This window comes from Peromyscus eremicus, chromosome 4 (assembly GCF_949786415.1).
Source record: "Peromyscus eremicus chromosome 4, PerEre_H2_v1, whole genome shotgun sequence".
Taxonomy (NCBI): Eukaryota; Metazoa; Chordata; class Mammalia; order Rodentia; family Cricetidae; genus Peromyscus; species Peromyscus eremicus.
In genome coordinates, this window is record NC_081419.1 from 40,190,795 (window position 1) to 40,208,011 (window position 17,217).

Below are 17,217 nucleotides of genomic sequence, written 5' to 3' on the forward strand. Positions count from 1 at the left end.
GTTACAGGGTTGTTAGTGGAGAGGGGAACACAGTACACTGAAAACTGGGGAATGAAGCAAAAAGACATCAAACTACACAATGCACAAGCTTGTGGAGGCTAGAGAAGTGTTTTCTGTTTTTAGGATGAGTGACCTGAAGAGAGACAGAGAGCTGGAGGGAGGTAGAAAGAATAATTGCTGTCCTGTGTTCAGTTTCTTGCACAACAGTCTGCATGATCCTTTGAAAAAGATTGCTTAAATTGTATTTATATTATACTCCACCTCAAAAATTTGCAATGATTTCTATAAATTCAAAAGCCCGCACTGTTGCCTGTCAGTACAAAGACACATTTAGCCCCTAATAGATACTTTTTCTTTTGCCATTCTCCTCCGTAACAGTCTTCCTACCACACATGTTTTCTGAAAAATTTCAGATTCTCCTCTTTCCTTAGGCCTTTCCAGTTGCTGTTACTACGGTGGTTCTTCCTTAGTGCCCTGGTTTCCTTCCATACTGGTTGCAGCCCTCTCTTCGGATGCCACCTCCTCAAGGCATTTCTTGATGTCTTCAATTTAAAAGTAGCCTCTGCTGCTCTTCGAGCTCTACTTGCTTATTTTTTCGGGAAACATGTGCATGTGGTTTTTTTTATAACTTTCACATTAAATCAAGGTATTTTTGTGCGAATTTTTTATTGTTCTTGTTATTTTTACTTACTTGTCTACTAACAAAGCAAAGCCCCTATGAGGTATAAGAGGCATGAGGCTTTGTCTAGCATGGGGGGTTGGGGGGGGGATCAGGTATTTAAAGTACAAGAAAGAAGGTAAAAGGAAGGCAGCCACTGGGTTGTTTTTGAAAATAAAAACAGCTTAGGTTAGAAACCAACCAGGAATAGAAAACAAATGTTCTCTCAGGACTGGAGGGAACAAGACCAACACACACACACACACACACACACACACACACACACACACTCTTCCCTCACGCATGCGAAAATAAACACGTGGATGTTGGAGGAAGTGGTAGAAAAAAAGAGGGATTGTCATAAAAATTTTTTCCTCTGAAATAGTGTCAGCTACTAGATAAAGTGATTTGAGAGTAAGAAATAAGAAAAAAAATGTTATATTCAAATTATTTTGAGTTTTTAGTAATAACAGTGTATATGTTTGCTGGTTATTTTTCAGCAGCTGTAGATAAGATCTGGAGTTAAGTGGTGTGCTTACACATTAAGATGCTAATTCAGTATTGAGAGTAAAAGAATTATAAGCACAAACAGAAGTGATATAAATTATGTACCCTGAGACATGAGCTGAAACTACCAAGAAGCTACTAAGAATAAAAAGGTGTTTGATGGCTGAGGTCATTTGTAAGAGTGAAAAGACTGTGTTACCAGTTGAGCACAGTTTAGAATCCTGTCTGCTCAAGTCGTAAAAGTAGGTAGCTGGAATGAGTTGAGGAAGTAGAACACTTCCTAAAGTGATGGTAGGGCTAATGGGATTTAGAGAAGCTGTGTGAAAGAACCAAAGCTGAGGAATAGAAAGAATGACCAAAATGTCAGATGGTAACAGTTTTGAAAGAGAGACATGCCCTGTGTTTCGTGTAGTGGATGGTCCAGAACTAAATGATAGGCTGGGATGGTGTTTGTCCTTCTGTTGTCCCACATCTGCTTCATTGTCCAGTCTTGTGGATCTATGCAATATCACACAGGTTCACTTGAGGTATTTATATCCTTGGAAAACAATATAATTGTCCTTAGTTTGAAGTGATATGTCAGCTGCTAAAATTGAAATTTATTAGCCATTACATAATCTGTAGTGTAATAAAATAGCCATTCTGGATTGGGTTTCATATTTGACCTTGCTTATTATCTTTTTAAACTTAACCTTTCCTGTAACATCTTTTTGGGGAAAATACTATGTACCGTGGATAGCAGAGTTCAGTCCATGAAATAAGACGTAGAGTCCACAATGTGAATTTTCAGTAGTTCAAGGCAAGGGAACCCAAAGAAAAGCTCTAAGGATGCGGGGTCCCCAGTACTGAGATTTTATTAGCAGCCATTGTGTGCAAAGATACTATACAATCATTAAACCATGTTTATAAGGAAATACAATGTTTTGTAAATAGATCACCAGAGGGAACAAAGACAAGGAAGTATTGCTAGAAAACTATATGGGAACAGAACAAGTCTTACATCTTAAGAAACAGCACATTCCCAGACCCTTGAGGTGGAAACATCTGTTGTGCAGTTCATTTCCCTCTTAGTGTGCCAAGGGTCAGTGTGCTCTTAGATGCAAACTGTGTTTCTCAGACAAGGCTGTTGCCTACATATGTTTTAGCGTTTTGGAGATTTTCTTATGTGGTCATTTGTTCTATAAATTACCAAATCTAACTCACTAATTTTCTGTCTTCTATATACTTTGAGATGTAATATTGAATTTTTCAGGTAAAACAAGCTCATTTAGAATCTGTAGTAACAAAATGACACGTTTTCTAACTTCAATAATAAGAGCAAAAGCTTTGAAGTCAAACCTGAGGTTTTAAAAATGGTCTACCACTTCCAAGATTTTCAGTCTTGGTAGTTTGAAGATTGAAGATGTGTCCTTAGAAATACAAAATACTTTATTTTTGTTGATACTGGTAAAGGGGATTGTTGTTTTATTTGTTTAGATAGTGAGATTAAGGAGTAGCAGATCAGCTAGGGAGGATTCTCAGCAAGCAGCTGAAAATGGGTCTTTGAAGTAAAGTTAGACTTAGAAATGCAAGTAGGGGCTCATCTGCAAAGAGATGACTTTTGATGTGATAAAAGGTGGTCGTAAGTAATGATACAGAGTAAGAGAAAAAACAGAACCAATGATGACAGAGAAATGAATGAACACAACTGCTCTTTTTAATGTTGCACTTCGAGATTTGACCTGTTGAGAGACATTCATAATGAGAGGCTACAAAGTTTCAGGCCTACATTCCCACATGAAAGCATCAAATATATAAAGATGAACCCAAAATAAATCGTAAGAGCTGGAAAAACCAGTAATCTACAGCAACCAAGTTTATGCCTCCTAAAGAAAAGTCATATTCAGACTGGCAGGGCGCTTTGTGGCGTTTTTCTTGCCTTAGTGCTACTACCATCCTAGAATGGTGTGTTTGGAAGAAAGAGACCAACTTTTGATTCTCTCCCCCTAATGAAGAAGGAACATAGCAGAGCTTGATTTTGGTGATATGGTCACACCTAATAGTAAAGAAAGCTGCTAGTATGTTCTCTAGCATAGTGGCCATATAGCCAGCCAAAACACTGCATTTCAAAAAGGAAGGATGAGAGGAGATAGGGGGAATAATAAGCAGTCCTTACACATCTTTTGGCTATGATGAGGTTACATGCAGAGTTTCAAACACTGTGCTATTCCATAGAATGTGAAATCGTTTCATTACTCATACCAAGTTGCCTGCCACTGATTTCTGCTGTTGTCCTATGAGAAACTAAATATATTTTTAAAAGATTTAAGTAAATTCTCTTGACTACCTTTCCAGAAGAATCAATAATAAAACAAAACGTTTGAGTTTTGTAAGCTGATTGCCATTTATAAATCATAAATACTGGGTTATAGAAAACGTCCTGTAATGGACCTCTACTCCTTGTCCCAAGAGTCCTTTCATTATATGATCAGAAGATAGTAATAGTCTCTTTGTTGAAAAGAAATATATAAATAAAATTGGTCTATTCTTGCTTAGTGTTGACTAAAGAAGAAAATTAACAGGCTTATTTTATAACTTGGTTTTTCTTTATACTGATAAGAAGGGTAACTGATGTGTGATATTTAAAGTCATCCAGTTTGTTAACCAGGGAGCTTAAAGATCACAAATAAGACTAAATTTGGCTATTTTCTCTTTTTTATCATAGGTACTCTACAATGCTTTCTGATAATTAATATACAATAAGTAATATTTTATAATGGCTAGTACTAACGCATCTGAAGCACAAAAGCACTTTATTACGGGTACTGCTTTTTACAAAATACATCTGTGGGCTGGAGATGTAGCTTAGGTGGTAGAATCGTTTTTTCTATCATACGCAAGGCACTGGGTTCAGTCCCTAGTAGTTTACAAACAAGGTGTGGTGGTGCATGCCTATGATCTCAGCTCTTAGGAAGTAGAGACCAGGGGATCCCTTCTAGGTTATCCTTGATGGTTTGCAGCAACCTAGGCTAGAGACCCTGTTTCAAAATATAACTATAAAAAGTACTATCACAGGGACTGAAGAGACATCTCAGGAGTTAAGAGCATTTATTGCTCTTGCAGGGAGCCTAGGTTCAGTCCCAGAACCCACATAGCAATTTAGAACTTCTGTAGCTCCAGTTTCAGGGGATTTGACACCCTCTCTGGCCTCTGCAGGTTCCAAGCATGCTTGTGGTACACATACATACATGCAGGCAAAATATTCACAAATATAAAATAAAAAAAAATATTTTAAAGTACTGTTGTTAAATGTTAAGTATATATGTGAAAAAGAGCACTAAAAACTTTATAACAAAAAATTACTTTCACTTAAGCTGTAAATAACCTCTTTAACACTCTACTTTTTTTTCCTTTAGACATCAACGTATTCTCTATGTAGAGTAGAAAAAACATTTCATTCTTTTTTTTTTCTGTTGAAGCTACTGGTATTAAAATGATTGCTGATGGTTTCTGCTTTAAGTTTTACTTCTTCTATAGACATTGTCTGTTCTGAGCTATAAAATAATTTTCCGTTCCTTATTATCTTAAATATCTGACTTTTTCTCCCAGATTTTAATCCTCAGAAATGTCTTGTCAAAACTTTTAGAATCCCTAAATGTCTTGTGAGGGCCCAATGTCCATTTTGAAGGTAGCTCTTATTAACTGCATCCTCCATGAGGGATAGACACAAGTCCTCTCTTGGCTGAAGTTACTGAAGAGCACAAGAGCTGAACTATTTTTAAAGCCCTTTTGAAGGCCTTACTCCCATTATTGAGAGAACCCTTTGTAGCCCATTTACCTCCTCAACATGAATTTTGCAGGGACACATTCAAAACATGCCATTCTGCCCCTGCTATCCCCACTCCCAAATTCATGTATGTAACATACCTTCATTCCCCAAAGGCTTGATGCATCAATAACAGCTTTTAAAATCTTAAGTTCAAAGTCTTGCTTAAACATCTAAATCAGATATAGATGAGACTCAAGGTATAGTTCATCCTGTAACACATTCCTTACCAGTCGTAAGCCTATAAAATCAAACAAGTTATATGCTTTAAAAATATTATGATAGGGAGTTGGAGAGGTAGGTTAGTAGTTAAGAGCACTTACTGTTCTTCCAGAGGACCAGAGTTAGCCTCCCAGCACCCACACAGCAACTCATCTTCTGTTTCTCCAGTTCCAGAGGATCCAATGATTTCTTCTGGCCCTCATGGATACTGCATACATGTGGTACACAGAAGTACATGGCAAGGAAAACAGCTTTACACATAAAATAATTTTAAAAATATTCAATGATAAAACGAGTGTAGAATAGACATTCCCATTCTAAAGGGAACAATGGGAAAGAAAAAAGGGATAACAGGTTCTGACTAAATCTAAAACCCAGCCGGGCAAAGACTAAATCACGACGCATGAGAATCTTCTTTGAGTCCGTGTCTCATCTTCTATACACCCTAAGGTGGAAGTTGGACCCTCAAGGCTTTAGGCAATCCTGCACCATTTTTCTTTCTACAGATCTCCTGGTTTGGATGACATGCCTTTGATTCTCCCAAGCTAAAGTTACACACTGGTCACTTTACCAGTCTGGGGTCTGGATGGATCTACCCTGACAACTCCCCAAAACATTGCCTGTGCAGAGCACTCTAAGGTGACCCAAACCCCATTACCTTAGTGGAGACTCCAGTAGTACAGCGCCCATAATTCTAAATAATATGTAGAGACTAGACTTGTTATTTAAGAGGAGATCTAACATTTACAAAGAGGTTAATATATAACAGTGTTTTATATTTGCCATTTCTTTCCATCATTCCAGTAAAGATTATTTTTGTTTATTTATTTTTGAGATAGGGGGATCTCACTATGTAGCCCTGACTGCCCTGGAATTTATTATGTAGACCAGACTGACCTTGAACTCAGAGATCTGCCTGCCTCTGCCTCCCCAGTGCTGGAGTTAAAGTCTGAACCACCGTATCTGGCTTATTTTTATTTGTGATAGAACCTCAGGTCTTAAAGTGTGTGAGGGGAGGGCAAATTGGATTGTAAAATGCATTAGTCAGTGTTCTCTAGAGTAACAGAACTTATAGAATAAATACATAGAATGACTTACAGGTTTTGGTCTGACTAATCCAACAATGGCTGCCTATGAACAGAAGGTGGAAGAATCCAGTAGTTGTTCAATCCACAAGGGTGAATGTCTCAGCTGATCTTCGGTGTATGCCAGAATCCTAGCGAAGGAGCCTCTAATGCCAGTGAAGGAGTAGACTTGATAGTGAGGTGAGAGCAAGCAGGCAAAGAGCAAAATCTTCCTTCTTTCCTGTCCTTATGTAGGCTTCCAGCAAAGGTGTGGGCCAAATTTAGAAATGGAGCTTCCCACCTCAAAAGATCTGGCTAGTTAAAAGTGTGTCTTCCTACCTCAAAGATCCAGATTAGAAATGGATCTTTCCACTTTGATTTAAGCAAAAATCACTCACAGATGTGCCCTTACATTTTTGTGTTTAGTTACTTACAGATGTAGTCAAGTTGACAACCCAGAATAACCATCAAAAGTCTACTTGTCAACTTGATGCACAATGGTATCTTCTTATGTCATGCTTATTTTCCAACTGAAAACAATAATCAGGTCATAATTACACCTAATATGATATAACTGTCCCTCATACAACTACAAATACATTACAAGTTTAGAATAGGTGGCAATGTCCCTCAAGGGGGGACATCTTAGCATCTCAAACCTAAATATGATAACCATTGATATTTTCTTAATTGATGTTATATAACATAATTGGAAAAACTGAGTAACAAAACCTTAATATCTGTACAAATGCATTCTTTATAAAATATAACAGAACCATTCATTTTTATTATAATCCTCATTTCTACAACTGGTCACATGGCCTTAACTGGTTGGTATTCATAGTTACATTCCTCTTCTACCCATTCTGTATTTCCTCCACCCTTGGCAAGAACTTCATCGGGTCTTAGCTCTTTTCCTGGAGGAATGACCCATATCTTCATTCCCAAAGGGGCTGTTGTAGTTTCCCACTGACTTTAATCACAGGATATGATAGTACCAAGAGACACCCTAACGGATCTCTGTACTCCACATAATCTCTATTACCTCCATCATGGAGAAGCAATCCAATTTCCCCTTGATAAATCTGGATCAGCCACCTACCTAACACTGTTTCCTTCCCTAGCCTGTTGGCTTAAGAGTGTCAGAAGCCGAAAGTGGCCCCGGCGAAGTCTGAGCTTCCTGTTCAATGTAATGTTTGGCTCCTGGCAGGAGCACTTCCCACTGTGGAACCAAAACTTTAAAACTAGTTTTTCATAGTTTACCACTTACCATACTGAGAAATGGATGACAGTGCTATCAGGGGAGAGCCAAATGATAATCTGATCTGTCTAACTCATTATATCCTAGATAAGTCCTGGTCTCTAGTGGATGGTGGAATGGGGAGCTTATTAAAACAGTACACAAAGAATGGTTGAAGAAAAAGCTATGTGCTGGCCAAAATATATGATCTTGTATGCTAAAAAAAAGTAAAATTGATGCTCAGTTTGCTAAAGTTGTATGACAGATTTTAAACATAAATTGTGTATAAATTATTAGCTTTTGTCTAAACTACAGTATATTAGTGTAAGTAATATTTTCCTTCATGAACTGTGGCACTCCCTGCGAGAGCGTTTTTATGCAAGCAGAGTCTTCAATAAAGCTTTCATATCCATTAATCTTGGAGCAATTTAAAATGTTTTTAAATTGAGACTGTGTTTTACCCACTCAGCATTCCATAGTAAAAATCATTGGAAGAAATCTATAGTATTTTTTTCAGAATATTGAGATTAATTCTTGAACATGAGAATAAATAATATTTGACCAGTGTAGAATATTATAGATGGCTTAATATAGGAAGTAACTGTCTTGAGAAATAGAAAAATTAAAGCATCTAATGTCTGCAATAGAAAAAAATTCAATTAACAGAACTCTATCTTAATATTTATGAAACTTATGAAAACTTGAACAGCTGTATGTCCAAAATTATTGAAAATATGGTATCTTAGTTTTGAAGAGGACAGGCTGAAATTTTTCCTTAATAAAAGAACACGTATTTTTAAGATTTTTTATGCATATTAATGCTTTGCCTGCATATATGCCCATGCATCACACTCATGCCTGATGCCTGTGGAGACCAGAAGAGAGCACTGGATCCCCAGAACTAGTGATACAGATGTTGTGAACTGCCATGTGAATGCTGGGAACCTGACCCAAGCCCTCTGCGAGAGCAGCATGTGCTATGCACTGCTGAGCCAGCTAGTCAGCATAATTCTTAAGATGTGGTTTTTGCTTTATTAATGATACTCTGGAGTATGCTTGAATAACCCTTTTTGATAAATTGACATATATAATATTATACATTTGATCTCCATCTTGCTGTTTTGCTGTTGAACACTAAGAAAGAATACGCAACCCTTTATGACTCAAGTACCTATATCTATATACCTGTTTACTTCTTAGATTATGATAGACCACTTGTTTTGCTAGTCTTTGGAATTAGAAGGAGTGTCAAGTACACAGAAGCCAGAGTCATCTTAGCCAGATGGTGTTTGATACAGATGGATGGTTAGTTGTCATGCAGATCTCCTAGTTGGTAACTTGTTGCTGCCATCTGACTCAAAGAATCATTCACACACACTGGCTGTCAAAAGCATCTTCTCTTCTGTCTGTTTTAGCTGTCATGTCTGTGCTCTGTACAGAAGTGTTGACAAGACATTACTGTTGTACATTTTCAATGTGGTTGTTAGTGAGTTTTCTGTTTGCAGGGTCTTTGATAGTACTGGAATGCACTTGCTTTGTAATTGTATATTTTAAAATACTGTGTGCATCGATTTTCTGATCCTTTAAAAAAGATTTCATGCTATTTGTTTATTCACAATCATTTCGTTTTTTAAAAATATATATATAAGTAAACTTGCTTTACTTAGTTTTCAAGCATCAAAAGCAAGGTCATTATCCCACTGTTCCTTCAGGTCATTCTTAAAGGCATATCTATTTCTCAGATATTTCATTAATGATTTAATTAGCCTGTTATTCAATTAATATATACTGAGCACCTCAGTATATACCAGACACTATGTGGTACTAGAGATTACAGTAACAAATAGTCTTTGCCCATCAGACATATAGACAGACTAGAATACTCTAACTACCATAACTACATGAAAGTCCAGGACATGCTCTACTGTTTTCCAGCTACATTTTCAGCATAAATATCATCTGATTTAAGAAATAGTTCAAGATTTCTATGTGAATAGCCATTGATATATTAACTTTCCCAACTATTGAATACATTATTTGTTATAATATGTTATAAACAGATGTGCTGAAGTGTGTCTTTAAGCTGGAGAGGAGAAGATGAAAATTAATTGGCAGAAGTGTTCTGAGTTGGTTCCAAATGAACATACATGGTCTTTTGGTTTCTTCACTAAAATTGGGGGTGGGGAAGCATAATGGATGAAGAATGGGCTGAGACTTGAATAATTTAGACATTTATTCTCAGCCTATCTCTAATTTGCTAGGTTTTTTTTTAATCTTGTCACTTGTTCACTTAACAGCAGTAGGATATATATACCTATCAAGATATAGTGAAAAATAGGTAATTATTGAAATTATTTTTGATGCTTATGAAGAATTAGAGTTCTTTGAAATAAAAATGTTCTAAATGCATAAAGTGCATAGGGAAGGACTTAATATATTGCTGATTCTTTCACCTCAGGAAGTGTATGTAGCCCAAATAATTTTAAGGTATTATGGATTAACTATAATGTTAGCATCCTTTCTATAGTCAGTTTACCACACTCATTCCAGCAGCTTGGATGCCAATGTGTGTAAGACTAAGATGTCTTAGTCTGGGAAGCGTGGCTCAGTGTTTGACTTGAATATCTAGGGTTCAGTGTCTAGAGCTTGAATTCTCTAAGGCTGAGACTCATCATCGATTCTTTCTTCTGCTTATGATAATCAGCATATGTTTAACTTCATTTGTGGGGTTGGGTGGGGGAATGTCAAGTTATGTAAGACTGCCCACACACAACATACAAAGCTAACATGCCAGTGGGGTTACTTACCTGCTGTTGGTTATTCATGTTTTCAGTGTCCTGTGTATAAAAGTCCACCTTTTATTTGGGTGTGTTATTTTTCTTTAATTTCTTAAATTTGTATTTGAGACTTAAGGAACAGATCTTTATTTATAAAGAACTTTAAGCTTCTTTGGGATCTGAAAATAATACAAGTTCATTAACTATGAACTTTTGATTTAGTCATTTAAAAAAAATCAAGCATCTAGTATATACCAAAGGTTGCTATAATTATTAGGACCCTTTTCGTATTTTAAGAAATTTATATTTAGTCATTTGTTCCTCCAGTGGTAGAAAGCGGCAAAGTCTTTCATATTATGCTTTCTTAATATAGCTTTTAAGAATATACTAATTAGGTAATTGTGATACAACATTTTCAGATTTTTCTTGAAGGTTGGCACGTCTATATATCTATATTCCTAATACATATGTCATTTTCATTGTTGTTTTCACAGCCAATATAAAAAATAGCAAGATGGATGGAACAAAATATAAGGAGATTATGCCACTTAGAATCTATAAATACTATTTTATATAATAAAAATCAACCCTCATGTGCTTATTTCTGGCCACTATACTTTTAGAATTTATATTTGGTTTTCATAATCTTTACTTCTAGCTACTTTTGTAGTTTTGTACTCTAAAAATTAATAGCAGTGTTTATTGAAAAGACATAAAATTTTGTTTTAAGACTGGTATGTTTGTTAAAAGGTAACTTTAATGCAGCATCTACTTAACCATTCATGCTTTTTTTATTTACAAGTATTAAATTTCAAATTACAATATGTTGGTCTTTACTGAAAGACCAAGAAAACACAGTGCCAACCTCTTGACTGAAATCTTTAACTAAGATAGTTTTTAAAAGTTGGATAGTGTTCTGATTGTTTTAAGTCACTGATACAATAATGACCACAAGTGAATCCCTGGAGCCAGTTCGTGACTCAAGAGTAGACTTTTCAGTTACCTGGGCTTCAGGCAGCTCCTGTGCTTATTAATAGACAGTAAATGCATCTGTCAGTGAGCATCAGGCTAACTGGGGTTTTGTTTTGTTTCTTCTTGTCTTCAGACTGAGAACTATGAACAAAGAATACGTGAGCAACAAGAACAGCTGTCATTTCAACAAACTCTTATTGACAAGCTAAAATCACAGCTACTTCTTGTGGATTCTGGTCGAGGTATTTCTTTCTTTCTTCCTTTTTTAATGTGTTTCTGGAAACACTTTTAAAAAAGGTAAAATTTGAGTTTTCCTATTTTTTCCTTTTTTTTATTCTGATACAAGAAGCATAGTATAGCTATACATTATGTTTATTTAATTGAAACTTGTAGGACATGGGGAAGTGGACCCTCATGTATTCTACAGACAGAAACCCTAGATTGCTGAAACTTCCTTGAAGGCACTTGGCCAATGAATAGCAAAGAGCTTTCTAAAAAGTCTGTGCCTTTGAGATAAAACTAGAAGCTCTAAGAGTCTATTGTAAGACAATTTGTTTAAGTGCTGGAGGGTGCACATACATTGTACATCACAATAGACATCTAGAGATGAAAAGTCAGAGGAAGTGTCTAGCTTCCAGATAAAAGAGTGAGAAACTCTGGGCCCTTCCATAGTCCTTGCCCTGTGTGTGTCTCCCTTTAAATGTCCTTTCAATAAACCAGTAAATAATCCAAAAAGGTACAGTGTCCAAAAGTTAAGTTACAGTGAACAACTCTGTAGCCAAGAAAAGCAGTGATAATAGTTAACTTACCAACAGAAATATGTTCATGATATGCCGCAAAGTAAAGATAGTAAGGTAGAAAGTAAATGTAGTGTATTTCATGTGTACAGAAAAACATCATTTGAGTTGAGTTTATATGTAGAAAAGAAAAACATAAAATATAAATTACAGTGTTAATAAGAACAGTTCACAAGTGATGAAAATTGATAGCTTTTTTTGTTTTTTTAAATAATTTTTTAAAATTTGTATTTACTTATGGGTGTTTTGCCTGCTTATGTGTCTATACCATGTGTGTGCCTGGTACCCACCAAACCAGAAGAGGGTGTTGGATCTCCTGGAGCTGGAGTTAATAGATGGTCATGAGCCACTGTGGGGTTCCAGTAATCACCCATGTCCTCTAGAATAGCAGCAATACTCTCAACCACTGAGCCATCTCTCCAGCCTCCAGCTCCTTGTTATCATAACTACATCTCCTAATTGTCTATAAGCAGGAGTTCTTTTCAAGTATAATTATCTTAAACAAGAAATGCATACCTAAAAAGTGATGTATAAAAGTTTAATTGGCCTGGGAGTGTAGCTAGGGTGGAACACTTAGCTAGTTCATCCCAAGCACTATTCCCCTCCTCCAGAAAAATAGCCCTAAGAGTTTAACTGTTGATAAAGTAAAATGTGAAAAGTATAATTAATTCTAGTCTTCTGAATTCTGTATATTTTACCATTGACTCATGGGAAAAGAAATGCTTAGTGGGAAGGAAAAACTCTAAATGGGCAGTTTGCCAAGGTAAATATTATATAAATATTGAATATTGTAGAGCTTATAATTTATTCTTTTGAAATTATTTAGATTTGTTTTTGTTTATTTGGTTGGTTGGTTTGTTGGTTTTTTGTTGTTGTTTGGTTGTGGGTTTTTTGAGACAAGGTTTCTCTGTGTAGTCCTGGCTGTCCTGAAACTCGATGTGTTGACCAGGCTGGCCTCAAACTCACAGAGATCTGCCTGCCTCTCTGCCTTCCTAGTACAGGGATTAAAGGCGTGCGCCACCATGCCTGGCTTTATTTTTATTATATTTTCCCAGAGCTTTCTACTGATGTACAGTGTTTTGTCTTGCAGATAACAGTTATGGCTATGTTCCTTTGCTTGAAGACAGTGAGAGAAGGAAGAATCATTTGACTCTTGATGAACCACAAGATAAAGTAAGAATACTGAGGGATAAGCAGTCAAAGGTAGGAAGTATTGTCAGACTCATTCTTAAGAGAGTTAGGCTTCACAGACTTACAAATTATTTAGTCTGTATGCTCTCACAGTTTGAGTGGGTAAAGCATGGGAAGAAAGTAGATAATATTTTTTTGCCCCTAACATTGCTTCTGCAGAAACCAGCACTTAAATGCTGATATACAATATATCTTCCTCATCTCATCTTTCTTAGGCAATGACCTGCCACTGAAATCTTTTTTTTTTTAAGAAAAATTTTTAAATTCACTTTACATGTATGTATGTGTGCACCATATGCATGCAGTGCCTTCAGAGGTCAGAAGAGGTATCAGATCTCCTGGAACTAATTATAGACAGTTGCGAGCTACCATGTGGGTGCTGGGAACCAAACCCAGGTTCACTGTAAAAACAGTTGTGCTCTTAACCACTGCGCTATCTCTCTCTAGCCCCCATTTTATTATTTTTAATAATGTGTATGTGGGTATCTATATGTGGATGTATGCACATGTATGCAGATACCCATAGGCCTGATACGTTAAATCTTCTTGATCTGGAGTTATGGTTGCTTGTGAGGTATATGAAGAAGGTGCTAGGAACCAAACTCAGGTCCTCTGCAAGAGTAGTACATAGGGGCCAGGTGACGGTGACACACACCTTTAATCCCAGCACTCGGGAGGCAGAGCCAGGCGGATCTCTGTGAGTTCAAGGCCAGCCTGATCTACAGAGTGTGAGATCCAGGACAGGCACCAAAACTACACAGAGAAACCCTGTTTTGAAAAACCAAAAAAAAAAAAAAAAAAGTACATAGTATTTACTGATGAGCCAATTCTCTCCAGTCCCTTGCCATTAGAATTTTAAACAAAGTTGTGTATCCACAAACATGACATATCCATCTCAATATAATTACTTATATTTAAAATAAAGCTTAAGCTTCATATTTCCTAGTGTTTTTTAAAGATTTGTTTGTGTATGTCTGCATGTTAGTATGCTCTTTGTGTGTATGGGTGCATGTGCCTGTTACATACTCACAAGAGCTAGAATAGAGTACCAAGTATTCTCCAGTATTACTCTCTGCTACTAGTAAGGTCTGTTTGTGTGTTTTATGTGTGTGAGTGTTTTACCTGCATGCCTTCATATACACCACATGTGTGCTTGGTACCCGTGGAAGTCAGAAGAGACCATCAGATCCCCTGAACTGGAGTTAAGGATGGTTGTGAACCACTGCGTGGGTCCTCAGAGTCAAACTGGGGTCCTCTGAAAGAGCAACAAATGATCTTCACCACTGAAGCATCTCCCCAGCCCCAGAGCTGGGGGTCTTTCCCTGGATCTGGGGCTTGCGTTTTCTCCTAGTCTGGAAGCCAGAAAGACTCAGCAGTCCTACCTCCCCTCCCTTGGAGCTGGGGCTGCGGTGGATACTTGAGAACTAGGATCAGAACTCCAGTCCTCATGACTGCACCCAGCACTCCACTGAGCCATCTCTCCAGGCTCTCTAGAGGTTCCCCATGCCCCTCGTGTCAGAAGTGTTCAATGAAGTGAAATTCTAACAAAGTAATACAACTTTAAACTGAGGTAGATGGTAAGACAAATGATCCTAGATTTAAATCGTTTTCTATTTTTCCCTTCAACTTCCTTTGCTTGGCTAGCCTATTTCCAAAGGATTAATAATACTGCACCAAAATTATACTGTATTCCAGACCATGGAAAAGACCTAAAGAAATAAGCTCTGGGTAAGGAGTAAATATAAATTCAGTGATTTACCATCGTGATCCTTGTTAATACAAGAGAGACGTATGTGATAGCCATATTTTAATTCTTTGAAAACTCACGAATTTCGTTTTCTTGTACTATTACCATTTGATAGAAATAAAATTAGACTGTATTTTAAATTTCTCCTTTTATGTATCTCAATCCAAAGGGCTAGTGAATACTTAATATATAAACAAGAAATCTATTCTTTATATTCATATTTATATTTATTTTTCTTTTCAAAATGTTTCTAACTGAAATGAATTACATCACTTCCCCCCTCCTGTCCCTCCCTCAAGCCCCTCCTCACTACCCTTCCTTGAACCACTCTCATGCCCCTTTCTCAGGTTGATAGCTTCTTTTTCCTTGATTACTATTATAGTATATAGAGGTATAGTGTATGTCTATATAGTGTATATGTATATATATATATATATTCCTTGATTTTATACATATACATGCATGTATATATGTGTGTATATATACATACATACACAACTTGCTGACCCATTTCCATTTTCTGTATGTATACAGTTTCAGGGCTGACCATTCTGAGTTGGACAACCAATAACAGGGCTCATCCCTGGGAGAGGCTACTGATCCCTCTTTCATCAGTCATTAGTTGCCTATAGTTCTTTGTCTAGGGGTGGGACCCCACAGAATTTTCCTTCACAAGTTAACATGTCCGTTGATACTGCCATTGTTCTGGCCTTGTTTATGCAGCCATTTCTAGGAGAGATGTTCTCCAGATGATACAGTTTTTCCGCCCCCTCTTCCATTACGTTCCCCAGAGATGCAGGAACAATAGTGTGGAGGAATCCATCAGGGCTGGGCTCCCCCCTATCTGTTGATCTCTGCACTGTGTCCAGTTGTGATTTTCTGTGATGGCTTCCATCTGCTGCAGAGAGAAGCTTCTTTGATTTGGGGTGGTACCTACACTTGTCTGTGGGTATAAGTAGCAACAGTAGATTGTTTTCTAAGGTCCATGACCTCACTAGCCCCAGGAAGCTGGCTGGATTTCCAATACCAGGCATGATTTCCCTCCTCTTGAGTGGGCCCTAAGTCCTGTTATACAGCTGTTGATTGCCACTGACGTGTGAGTGAGTGCCACTTACTGCGCCTTTCTGTGTGTCTTGCCATGCTGGTAATTGTCGTGGTTCAGAGGTATTACAGCTGTTCAGTTGCTTCCCGCCCTTGGCATCTTGTACAGTATGTTCTGGAACCAGGGAAGTGAGACCACAGGAGACAGGCTTTCAGGTCAGGTCCAGCTCTAGTCATCCAGGTCCTGTGTCCTTCCTGAGTGTGAGGTGTCTTCAGCCCACCTTCAACTCCTGAGAGAGAACCAAGAGCTTCATCTATATCGTTTGGGGAGTCACTTGGACTATCTTGACCAACCTTTCAAAAGGAGGGTTTCTTTTTTCTTTTTTTGGTTGGATCCCCCTCCCTGTTACTCCTTTTCCCATTTCATATTACCTGTGTTCTCTACCTGCTGCCCCTCCCCCAACACACATGCTGTATACTCCCTTCTGAGGATTTGAAGCGAGGAACCACAGATGAGGGAGAACATGTGGTGTTTGTCCTTCTGGTCTGAGTTATCTCACTCAGCATAATCTTTTCTAGGTCTTTACATTTACCTGAAAATTTCATGATTTCATTTTTCTTAATATGAACAGTATTCCATTGTGTATATGTACCATGTTTTCATTACCCATGTTTTTGCTGAAGATTATTTAGGTTGTTTCCATTTTCTGGCTTTTGTGAATAGGATGGCCATGAACATACCTAAGCAAGTATCTGTGGAGTGGGATGTCAGGTCCTTTGGATATGTGCCAAGGAGTGGTATAGCAGATCATATGGTAGATTTATTTTTAGTTCTTTGAGGATCCTTCATACTAGTTTCGAGAATGGCTGCACCAGTTTGCATTCCTGCCAACAGTGAATAGGAGTTCTTCTTTCTCTACAACTTCACCAGCATTCACCAGTCAGTTGTTTTATTGATCTTAGCTGTTCTGACTGGGAAAGATAACATCTCAAAGTAATTTTAATTTGCATTTCCCTAATTACCAAGGATAACAAATTCCTTTTGAGGTATTTCTTAGCCATTATTATTTCTTCTAGTGGAAACTGTTTAGATCACTAGTCCATTTCTCATTGGGCCATTTGTTCCCATGACTTTTTTTTTTTCGTTCTTTGTATATTCTTGATTTAATCCTCTGGCAGATGTGTACTGGCAAGGA

General features: G+C 37.3%; 1 protein-coding gene across 7 annotated transcripts in view; it reads left to right on the plus strand.

Annotated features, from left to right (window-relative positions):
* Tank (TRAF family member associated NFKB activator) overlaps positions 1-17,217 on the plus strand; it is an 83,313-nt gene that overhangs the window by 42,657 nt on the left and 23,439 nt on the right. For 4 of the 7 annotated variants that reach the window (XM_059260547.1, XM_059260545.1, XM_059260544.1 and 1 more), the window contains 2 exons: positions 11,379-11,487; positions 13,133-13,245. In XM_059260547.1, coding sequence (XP_059116530.1) covers positions 11,379-11,487; positions 13,133-13,245 — 222 coding nt within the window. Of the gene's footprint in view, positions 1-11,378; positions 11,488-13,132; positions 13,246-17,217 lie in introns of those variants that run through there. The other 3 variants (XM_059260543.1, XM_059260548.1, XM_059260549.1) reach the window with 2 other exon arrangements.